At 48.2% G+C, this 12,108-nt stretch overlaps 1 protein-coding gene across 1 annotated transcript; it reads left to right on the top strand.

Annotated features, from left to right (window-relative positions):
• The first annotated feature begins 9,173 nt into the window (after positions 1 to 9,173).
• LOC9644278 (gem-associated protein 2) lies at positions 9,174 to 11,334 on the top strand. The gene is made up of 4 exons (XM_024689499.1): positions 9,174 to 9,513; positions 9,571 to 9,730; positions 9,795 to 9,972; positions 10,034 to 11,334. Exons 1-4 carry the CDS (start codon positions 9,174 to 9,176, stop codon positions 10,499 to 10,501), a joined length of 1,146 nt encoding a protein of 381 aa, XP_024545267.1. The 3' UTR covers positions 10,502 to 11,334.
• The last annotated feature ends 774 nt before the right edge of the window (positions 11,335 to 12,108 follow it).

Here is a 12,108-nt window from a genome sequence, read left to right on the forward strand (position 1 = left end):
TGACCAACTCAACTAAACATGCACTCACCTCACACATCTCTATTAAGAACTCTTTGATGTTTTCAAGGGATGGATAACTACAAAATCGCAATCTGCAATAGCAAATGTCTGTGTGTGCTTAGGCTGTGGTGGTGCCAGTTGTTGCTGCAGATTGCAGTGTAGCTCAGCAAGTTATTGTAGCTCAGTTGGCTGCTGCGGCAAAGGTGGCTGCTCCTCAGCAGGCTGATGTAGCTCTGCTGGTTTCTGAGGTAGAAATGGTTGCTCCTCAGCAAGCTACTGTGGTGGAGATGGCTGCTCGATAGGCTGTGGCAGTGAAGGTTGGTGTTGCTCGATGGGCTGCAACGGTGGAGGCTGCTGCTGCTTTGCAAACTGCTGTGGCATGGCATGTTGCTGCTAAGGTTGGTGTTGCTCGGCGGGTTGCTCCTGCTGCATGGGTGGTTTGTGAAGAGCGATGTGCCCTTGCACAATGGATGGTGGAATTGTAACCGTCTAAGGATTTTTAAGAATATCCTGTGTCGGCTGAAAGGGATTGTCCACCGGAATTGTTGTCGTTGGAGATGGAGGTGGCGCCGGTTTGTGCAGTGGCAATGGTGGCAAATTCGGCTGCAATGAGCTCGGAGGCTGCAAGTTCTTTGTTGATGGTTGTGTAGGTGCCAAACTCTACTGCCATTTTATTTTGGAGCTGGAGGTTCTCGTTGGTTGTTGTCCTGTCAACACCTTGTGCTGGACTACTTGCACATCACTGTTGTCACTGTCAATCTATGGAATCCCAACATTTCTTCGGCCTTGTCCCCATGTCTTTCTTCGTGGAGTTGCTGCTGCCTTTCACTGGACCTTTTTCTTCTCGGTGTTCATCAAGTTGTCTTCAGCTTGGCACTTTGAACTTTCCGTGGCTCTGTGTTGTAGAGGCAGAGGTGGTGGATTATAGATCACCATGGCTTGACTCCTATGCGTGATGATGGCTCGGACATATGGTAGCATCAGCATCCTCACACATCTCCCCGCATTGAGATTTATTGTCACCTTCTTAAGTTCCTTGTGAAACTTCGGGATCACATATCCTGCTAAATCTACTTTCTTCCCAGCTTGAAGATCCTTGCAAATGGAGGCCACGGATCTGCTCATTATCGTTGCAGTCTTCTGAAACTCTAGGTTGACAATAAGGAACTTGAAGATCTTGTAGAGCTTGTCTTTGATGTTGGAGAATTGCAAACTAAAAGTTGAGTTGTAGCTCCCAAGATCTTTCATGATGTTGTGACTTAAAGCCCGTATGCGTGGAGCAGAGACTTGCTTGCCTTCGGCAGACTTTGGGAAGGAATTCTTTGTTCAACTTGCGATGGTTTTGTTTGATCTTGGGTGTGTTGGATAGGTCTGGAGCTCCTCTTTCCAGCAAGGTATGGCGCTCATCAAGCTGTGCAGTATTTGAAGAGATACAATGTTTCTTGGCTCGGTTTAAGGAACAGTTTCGGGTTTTCACTTTTTCGCTTTATTTCTCTTTGTCACTGGCATTTTGGGCAACTTTGAGCAACTTGAGCACTAGCCTACAGTCTTCTTGCTCCTGTCAACCTAGTTGCCTTGACCAGGCATTTGCAGTGTTTAGGGTATTTGATGCCGGCACAAACTAAACATGCGATAAATTGGCACCCTTTTACCATACCTCAAGGCCCTAAGGTATAGAGTAAACTTTTTAACATCCAAAAGCAACTTAGGTATGACACAACACCTTCTCTGACCGAGTCCTCTTCATCCTCAATAGATTCTAGTGACTTAGATCTATGAGCTATGGCGCAGCCACCTTTAGCTTGACCTCAGCTCCATGTTTTGCAAAGAGGGAGTGATCTACCGACCTTCTCAAGTGTTGGAATAGTCTCTCGAGCATCGCATATCAGTCGTTTTGATTACTACTACACCACAAACATGATCATTGACGATGATCGTATGTGCCCTAACTTCTTGTAGTCTCTCGAAGGCAAAGCAGCAACTTGGGCAGATTCTCTCTTCCCAGAGGACTAGACAGACTTCCAGACACTACTTGCTTCTTTCAAGGAACGTTTCGTTGAAGAAAAACCCACAAATCGGCTACTTGTCGACCTCTTTTTGTTCCGGTAAGGTGCTCACAAGTTTTTTTCTGACTATATCACTCAGTTTCGAGCATACTGGAAGCAGTGTTAGGATCATAGAGTGGTCCAAGATGAGCAACAAGGGATCACGGCATTCACAGCAGGTCTACATGGGGACTTGCAACGGAAACTTCTTAAGAAGACATTCAAGTCTTGCCGCGAGGCATTTTCCTTTGCCACGAAGCTGGAAAGAGAGTTCCTTGTCGACCTGGGGATTTCTAGAGTTGATTTTGACCAAGCCATCACCCCATCAGAGTCACCTTGTGTAGCTGTTCGCCTGCCCACAACAAAGGCCATCACTATTAAGCATACACCTCTGGCTATTGAGAACTTTGCCAACGAGATGTGGCAGTTGAAGGAGATCATTCTTTAGCAACAATCACACCATGACAAACTGCTCCAGAAGCTGGTGGAGTCCAGGAAAGAGGCCACTACATTTCGGGAATGCAGATTTAAGTCCCATTGGTGCACTCACTGCGAGACGAACATACACAACACGCAGCATTGCTTCAAGCTTCACCTAGAACTTCGGCCTCCATCTTCTCAATGTGTCCAACAACATCCTTTCGCTGATAATTCCACATCATCTCAGAGTCCAGAGACATATCAAGAGCAGTTGGAGCGACAAGCAATTGAGGCAGCCCCTTTGTCAAGCAAAGGCAAGGCACCAGCCCATTGGTCAACACAATTTTGGTAGCTGAGGAACTCTATAGACAACAGCAGCAAACTGCAGCTAGTTGAGCCCAAGCGAAGAAGAAGGCAGCCGCTCAGTCTCCCATAGATCCCCCGATGTCGGTTGAGAGTGAATCTCTATTGGCACCAGATCCAGTGACACAAATCCCCTTGTAAGCTCCCCTTCAAGTCATTACTCTCTTCTCCTTTTGAGATCTCACCAACAGCTATTCTTGTTCTGGAGCTAGTTCTTCAATAGCTGGTTGACACTCCCATCACCTTTTCACTCCAAGACATGTTATGTCTTGTCCCGAGATTTGGCCAGCATTTAGAGGAGTTTGCATGGTCAAGAACACTAGAGAGCACTCTCAAGAGGACTCCTCAAGAGGTGCATATTGTCGACATGATAAAATATGGTGGAGATCCTAGTCCATTCTTCGTCTCAGTGTAGATTAGTACTTCCTCTTGTAGGGTGGATGCTTTGGTTGACTCCGGTTTTGGAAGTAACATTATCTCTCTCAAAGTGGCCCTTTCAGCACAACTACAGATCACTGAGAGCTCCTCCATTATGCTCAAGACCTTCGCCAACCACGCTATTCCTCCAACGGGCATTTGCTGTGGTGTCAAGGTCTCAGTGTAAGATGTTATTTCTGAGGTGGATTTCCTCGTGGTTGACTACCAATGTCTTGGAACGTCCTCTTTGAAGGACTCTATCATCCTTGGCTGCTCATGGCAAGTCACAGCCCATTGCACCATTGACAGTACACAAGGCAAAACACTTGCTTATCATTTTACACACTATCATACACTAGGTATTACATCAATTGTTGAAACTATGACAATAATGTCAAGTCCATTTTTAAAGAAGCATTTTGAATTGAATCAGGAAAAAGACAACGATGGTTGTAGTGAGTGAAACTTTGTAAGGTGCACCCACTAAACCCTAAACCCTAAACCTAGGGTTAAATAGCTGAGTCTAAAAATGGATGACGTAGTGTGCGAACCACTAAATCCTAAACCCTAAACCTAGGGTTAAACAGTTGAGTCTGGAAAAGGATGACGGTAGTTGTAGTGTGGAACACTTTGCAAGGTGCAGCCACTAAACCCTAAACCCTAAACCTAGATTATTTAGACAAAAATAGTTCGATAATTGTAGTGTGCGATACTTTGTAATGTGCACCTACTAAGCCCTAAACCCTAAACCTAGGCTGTTCAGACAGAGACAAATGATTCTGGAAAAAGATGACGATAATTGTAGTGTGTGACATTTTGTACTTGTCAATGATTTTGAATACTCTCTACTTTAAATGTGATATGATAATAAGCTTTCAACAATGTGGTTTTTCTGTGAACCAAGGTACAACTACTCTAGACCTTCCCAACTAAAATCAAGTTCTCAGCAGAACCTACTTTCTTTTTAAAAAAAAAAATTAATTTTCAAATTTGTTGACGTGGTGAAGTAGCGACATGGATGGACTGATGACATGTCACTAACGTGGAAGGACTGATGATGTGTCACTGACATGGAAGGACCAATGACATGTCCCTGACATTGCAATGCCACCTTGCACAGAAACTTGGCAAATACTAGGTGTGCCACTTGTTAACATCTGAGTCCACCTTGACCACACTCCTTGGGATGAGGAACTCTACAAAACCCACTTTTTTTCCTTGAAGCTTCCCACTTTTCAGACTTATTGATGTGTCAAGAGTCTGTCAGGTTGCTGATGTGACATGAAAAAGATGTGCTGATGTGTCTAAAGTCTGTCAGTTGACATGCTGATGTGGCACAGAAAACATTTGCTGACATGTCAGGAGTCTATCAGTTGACATGCATCCAACTCAAAGTGGAACGAGGGACACATTACAGACCTTGCATCACATGAGAACAACACACTGCTCTTTGGAACAGGTGGAAGACATATTCCATATCCTCTACCAGTGTCCCCATTACCAGCATCTCATCAGTCTTCTTTGGCATGAGCAAGCCCAGAGCGTCCATGCTCAATGATTGTTAACACGTGCCACGTCCGTACGGCACGTCTCTCTCTCCTCGAGCACCTCGAGCCCTGTGATCCTCTCCATCAGCTGCCAGTTACTTGCTTCTCCAGGCTTGCCTTTGCGCTTCCAAACTCTGCCATCCTCTTCTTGACGTGCTCCTGGCCGAGAGCTCCACCTCGTGCAGCAGATTCGACTCCGTCAGCCATTATCCCCTGGGGCTCCTGTCCGAACACTTCCCTCATTCCACCAGATGACAGAGAACGTCTAGCATAGTCTGCCTTATAGTCTCCGCAGCCATCTGAAACTCCGGTCACAAGCAGCTTCAGCTATATTGTCTTCTTGCCATCTTGCAGCCATCTGGCACTGGTTTACGTCGTTCCTCACTACTATCATGGACAGCCTTACCGGATCCAACTTCTGGATTTGACTCTTGAGAGTTGGCTTTTCCGATGCTAGAGTCCGAGCACTGGCCTCCAGTTGACCAATCCTTGCAGCCAACTTCTCGAGCTAGGAACCAGCTTCATTTCTCGTTTCTTCGACGTGCTTAGAACAGTTTGCTCATGTTCTCTTCTCAGGTAAACCCAGGGTCTAGTCGTGTTAGAGTTCGCTCCAGCCCGGCCGATCATCTTCTCGCCATCATGGTTCCGACAAAACAAACACTCATCGTTCACTCCAGCTCTCTACAACAAACACGTTATTAGCTAACGGCCATCTGGAATCTGGAAGGTATATCAAACTTACCTGTCTCCTCTTGAATTCGGCAACAAAATCTCTCCCCGCACGATCATATAGTCCTTTTGCCTCCTTCGCGAAGACCACCTCGCCGGACTGAAGCTTCTTCCACGGTTTCCTCTCACTCGGGATCCTATCCAGCATTTTCTGGAGCCTCATCATCTTCCGCGCTCGCTTGATCCTCTCTCAGTCGCTGGATTTGCCGTTGAGCCCCTCGTAAAGCTGCTCGGTGAGTCTGATCAGAATCCGGAGCGCGCTAACACTCCAAGACTTTTCCTCGTACTTCTCCTCTTCTGTTTCCTCGCGCTTTTCCTCTTCCAAGCTGCGGATCTTCTTCTCGGTTTTTCCCCTGTGGTTTAGCGACCGGTTTGCCTTGTGGAAAGCTTCGAGATACGTGAACTCAACATATCCCCCTCGGCCATCGCTAAGATGGGTTTCACTGCGATTTGGGAGAAGATCCACCACACCTCCGCAACATCCACAATCTGGGCATACACATCGATGATCGGGATTGTGGGCATTTGCGCAAGGCAAAGATCCTCCTCTCCATGGCGAGTGAGAGCAACGCAGTGTCCTGGAACACCATCCTCACGAGCTACATCCAATTCGGCCATCTTGGCTCCGATCGCGATCTTCCGCGCCATGCCGGATCCAAATCTAGTCTCCTGGACAGTAGTGATCACTGGCATCGCCCACAATCCCGAGTTGCATTGATCGGCATTGGATTTTCTCCGCAAGCCCTAGTAAGAGGGCTGGAACTCCAGCAAGATCTGCTACAGAACACATGCATGTGACACGCGTAGCTGCGCCTTCCTCTCCTGCCCCACGCGGCTTGGCCGCTTCCCATTGGCCGGGAGCAAACATCAGCGCAATTATTCGCTAACACGTGGTTAAAGAAATAACCCTTTTACAGTTACCCCCCATCGGACGGCTGCGATTAGTTGGATCCGGCGGCCCAGAAAGTTCGGCAACTCCTCCTTATTGTGATAGATGATTGTGGACCATGCTCATGGGCTCTAGAAAGTCCAACAACAATCCTTCAAAACTCTTTTCATGCCCTTCATTGACGTTTTGACTTAGACAATAGAAGGATCGGCCTTGAGGGCCAGCAGAGTCTAGTCCCCATGTAACAAAACCGATACTTTCTCTTTCTGCTCAAGAAGCCATAACGCAGGAGCCAAGATCTTTCTAAGCCTGTTCAAGACTAGCCGAGGTATTTCCTTAAAATGCATTTGAGCGAATCATCTTCCAGTTCTCGCGGCCCCAACTCCAGCGACGATGACAATCGCACCATGAGCAGCGGTAACATCCACTTCTTTACTCGCTCCTCTCGTGAAGCCAGATGGCGTCGACGGGATTGACACCAGATTGCCCAGCAGCTCCACGAGCTCCGGGACGACGATGGCACACAACCTGGAAAGGGATTGATTCTCCTGCTCCCGAAAATCAATCAGCGCTTCTGGCGTGGGTCTTGCAAGACGCCAGCTCTGGGCGCTGCGTCTCGCAAAAACCACGTCAGCACGATCTTTGCGATGAATGACTTGAATTGCAAAGCTCACGTATGGTTCGGTCGGGAATCCGGCACGACCCCACTGCACCCCATACACTTTGCTCACTTGCTTGCCTTCTTGATTCAGCGCAGCAGCGAAGGGCCAACTACATTCACTATTCTTGCCTAAAGAACCATCTCTTGGCTCCAAAACTCTTTTCTTTTCCCCAGCCCGACTAACCATTCCAAGTGATGAAGTCCTCCTTAGTGGCAGAAACAATAGCAGATCGGCAACAAATCTTTCTTGCTAGAATCTGATCCACTCTTAGAAGATCTCCTGCCCATCTAAAAACAAGAAAACCAGCTAAAATCAACGATCACAAACTCTACCAAATATCACCACTAAGCCTTCATCACCCAAGTCAATGCGTGTCAAAATCTCTATTGGAAAACAAAAACAATTTCACAGCTGCATCGCTACATACTCTTAACAAAAAATTCAAATCTTCCATGTTTCAGCTCAAAACTAACCATGTGGTGCTCTTTCATTCCAACACACCAGTTGGTTGGTGCAAACTTGTTTGTCTAGAAATTGCATTCTTGCATGCGGCATTGGTTGGAGTTTATTCGTCCAAAACAAAATGAAAATTGCAAGTTACCTTCTCCTCTCTAGAGCTCATTCAGACTCTTTGGAGTGTGTCCTTGAGCCAAGTAAAAACGAAAGAACAAGAAAGCAAGTCACACAGACACACACACAGAGACAGACAGAGAGAGAGAGAGAGAGAGAGAGAGAGAGAGAGAGAGAGAGAGTGCTTAGAACCACCACATTCACCAAAGCTAGACATCAAAACACAGTATAATGCTCCATGGTGATCGATCCTTGCTGAAATCCTCACGAACAAGAGCAATCTAGGCTTGAAAGAAGGTTCAATTGTTCCTCGCCACCCTCAACACCTCACAACGGTCGTGACGTGATGGTCTTGAGGAGTGCTGTAAACATACTCACCTGTGGTATGGTACGTCCCTAGACTTTGCAAGGCCCGCAAACTCGACAAATATTTGGTCGTCACGTAGGCATGCCATTCATATTCACACAGCCTACATTCCACACGCTCTTCAGAGGTTTTCCCGTGGACAACACCAGAAGCAAGCCAAGACCTGTGACTCTCGACGCTCGTCACCAGCTCATGCAGCCATAACGCAGGCCTCCCGATAAACCGGTTCAAGAAAAAGGTGGCTAGCAAAGTATCAAGCTACATCAGACTTAAGATACTTTCTAAAAATATCTGCCCAAATAGCTTTGACCCGGGCATATTCATCAGGAATGCCCCGCCATACATGGCTTTTTGCAGTGGCTTTTTCTTAAAGAGCAAAAATACATTTCTTCATTCCATTTAGTCATTTCGCTGCCCGGAGGTATGACGAGTGAATCGTCTTCCAGCTCTCAACGGCCCCGCGGCGCCGCCTCCAGCGACGACGACGACGACGATCGCACCATCAGCAGCGGGGCAATCGATTTCTTTGCCCGCTCGGCTACGCACGGCAAGCGCGCAAAGATTGCAGGCGATCGGGACGATGGCGGCGACGGCATCGATTTGAGGCTGCTGCTAGCGCCTCCTAGTCTGCAGGGGAGCAGCTCCACGAGCTCCGGGACGTCGATCGCGCACAGTGTTTTCAGCCAGGAAAGGGATCCCGGGAGGAAGGAGGCCCTCGCGCACAATAGTTTCAGCGATCCCGGCGCGTCTAATCACGCAAGAAGCGCGGATAACTTCCTGTTCTCCAAGCTCCTGACGAACAGCGATGTCAACAAGCTCAATCGCCTGGTCATCCACAAGAGGCACGCGCGCGAGTGTTTCCCCAAGCTCAGCGAGGCGGCCAAGCCCGGAAATCCGGATTCCTCCATCCCCGATCCCAACGAGACGGTGCTCTTCTTCCACGATCACGAATCCGAACAGTGGGCATTCAACTTCAAGTACTGGGGGAGCAGCAAGACGTACGTGTTTAGCAAGGGATGGATCCAGTACGTGAAGCGCTACAATCTCGCCTGTGGAGACGAGGTCTCCTTCTTCCGGGAGGAGCCATCCGGGAAGCTAAAGATCAGGCACAGGAAGCTCTCTTCTTCTTAAGGTAGAGCATTTTTTAGGGTTTAGGGTTTTCCGATGGACGAGACAGCTCGCGGAGGCGATGATCTCCTCTCTGGCGGCGGCGGCGGCACCGTTCGCGATGATCCAGGTGACGTAGCGGCTAGCGAATCCAGGCAGGTGAATGGTTTCTTGGCCAGTGCAAAGGCGGCTCTATCTCCCGCTTGCGCTTCTCGACCGGTGGTCAGGTACCGGAGAGGCGAGCTCTTGAAGCTGAGGTTCTCCGACGAGCGATCTTGCGAGAAATGGCTGCAAATTTGCGAAGGACTTGGCGATGTAGCTTTGGAGCTTGATAGTATCTTCACTCACAACGATCAGGAGCACTTCGATTGGAGGGATAGCCACACCTTGCAATCAGGTAAAGTTCTCGATGATCTTTATCCCTGTCTAGTTTTTCACTTTTCTTTTGCCGCAGCTGAGAAAAGTGAGGATGACGTGAACCTGGAGGAAGTGGAGTATTACTCTGATAGCAGCGAAGGTGAAGGCCTCCGAAAGCCAGCATTATACGTGGAAGGGGAGCCGGATTTCGACTCGGGACCTCCTCAAGACGGCTTCGAGTTTTTGCGTCGTGTGAGGTACGCATCGAGTGTCTCTCTTCTCGTGTTTTTCCTCATTGTTTGGAACTATTCTTGCTGAAAGGTGGGAGGAGGCACGGTGTGAGCGGGTTAAGGTGGCGGCTGTGGCTGCAAGTAAGCTTTGCTGCGAACAAACAGCGTACATGCCAGATATTCCCCCGATTGCACACTGTGACCCGGAGTTACTGCCATTAAGGAGCTGGGAAACCGAGTTTGTTTCGGACTTCTCCAAACTACGGCTGGTAAAAACACTTCTATCCACGCTTTTTCCTTTGATGTTTCTAAAGTGTTTGCTTGTTTTAGAAACTACTGTCGGACATTCCTTCCGGTGAGGCCTGCTGTCAGAAAAAACTCCCGCACTTCAGGGACAGAGATGCCTGGAGAGTTTACTGCTTCGGGACTGAAAGCAGAAGCTCGGACAACGATAACGGGGAGACTAGTGATTACGAACAAGAGCACACCGGCCAGCTGCCGTCTCTGAGTACTCTCCTCAGCATGGACGAGGTGTCCCGTGCAACTCTCTTGCGCCATCACATCTCGTGGCTCGACGACCTGGAGAACTTGGCGGAGGAGCGTGCGTTATGGCTCTACGCTCTTTCGGCGGTGGTGGACGAGCCCCTGGACCTGGACACGAGTGCCGCTGTCCGGGAACTACTAAGGAAGTGCGCTCTCATCAGGGCCTCGAGGAACTTCCGTGGAGAGCGAGAGCTTGAGATGCTCAACATCATAATTACGATAGCAGGGAACTATTTCGGCCAGGCTGACAGGTGATCCAGTTGCGGAAGGTGGGGGCTCTTTACGACACCCCTGGATTGGACATGGCGTGGCAGCCTTTGCATGAGACAAGTCGGGAGAATGCTATTACAGAGATGGAACTGAGATCTCGGGGGATCGCCAGCGAGTTGAAGGGCGGACAGAAACAAAACAAAGGAGAGAACAGGAAAGAAAATAAAGAGAAGAGGAGAAACAAGCCAGTGGGCCTGCTGCAAGCTGGTGTATGATAAGGACGCGAGAAAGGTATCAAGTGGGGGTTGCGTGATTACTCACTCGTTGCGCGAGCTGGAAGATCTCTAGTACGGAAGTTGGGGGTCTTGTCTCGACACTGGATCGAGAGGATTGGATTGAATGGGATTGAGGCCGAGTTAACGACACTGGTGGAGAGGAAAGCAAGCAAGCAAGCAAGCAAGCAAACAGGGAAAGCAAGCAAAGCAGGGAATTGACAGTCTCCAACAGGGACACCACAGGCACAGGCACGATTAGCAGAGTTTTTTTTTTTTTCTTACTTTTGTACTGGGGCCTGGACCCGCATGGACGCGATGATTGGGAGGGAGAGCACTGTGAAAGGCTGAAGAACTGTGAAAGATGGTCGAGGGTCCATCCTGCACATGGAAATGCACATGGCTGGCCGGGAGAGGAAAAAAAAAAAGATCACGAAACAGAAAACGTACGAGATTGGCACGCTGGATTACGGAAAGAATTGTGATCGCCACCGTCATGAGCTGCTTAAGTACGAATGGATTTTTGCGGGGATCTAGCGGGGAGGTGCGAGTTGTGAGTACTGCAGAAGTTCTCTCTTTTTTTTATAAGAGATCCTTTTGTGTACATGTAATTTTGTTTTGCTAGTTTTGGACTTAGTTTTTGGTAATGTTTTCGGGTCCCAAGCATTGAATTTCTCCTCTATTGAGTGTTGAGGTTGTGTGTGTTGAGTTGTCATTTGTAGTAAAATCTCAACAAGCTAAGTGGGAGCCCAGTGGGAGTGGGGCCTCTTGTGTGTCATTTGCGGGCCCCCCTTTGGTCTTCTTTACACTGGCTTGGTTGATTGGTCCCAACCAAAGCTTTGGAGTGATATTGCATGTTCACCAGTGCATGTTTTAACTTTAGATTGGCAGAAAATTCTAGTTAACGATACTGTTTGGGCCCCTGCGAAGGTCATGTCTTGATTGATTTGCATTAGTTTTGATTAATGACAAAGGTTTAGGGTTTAAAAGGTGGCCTAGGGCTACATTTGATAGCCAAAACTGGCATATGACTCTTTTTTGTTTTCTTTTCAACGTTAGTGGCCTGCCTGCCTGACACAAGCCAGGTCTTGGGATTAATGACAGCACTGCCACCTCAGTGCATTTATTTCACATGTCAGAAACAAATACAACAGAAGGAAAAATGTAGGGAGTGGAAGTGGCCCCTCCCTTCTTTTGGCTGGCAGGGCAGGGCAGCTTGTGTTGTAGTTGCATGAACACCACTCTTCACATGATGGAACAATTAGCTACAAATCATACGAGTGTGATGCAAACCACCATCAAGCAAGCAAGCATGAGCAATCTGGGTTGTTCTCTCCTCCTTTCACCAAAACAATTAGAGGTTCTCATAAGAATCAGTGA

This window comes from Selaginella moellendorffii, unplaced genomic scaffold (genome assembly GCF_000143415.4).
Source record: "Selaginella moellendorffii unplaced genomic scaffold, v1.0 SELMOscaffold_62, whole genome shotgun sequence".
Lineage (NCBI taxonomy): Eukaryota > Viridiplantae > Streptophyta > Lycopodiopsida > Selaginellales > Selaginellaceae > Selaginella > Selaginella moellendorffii.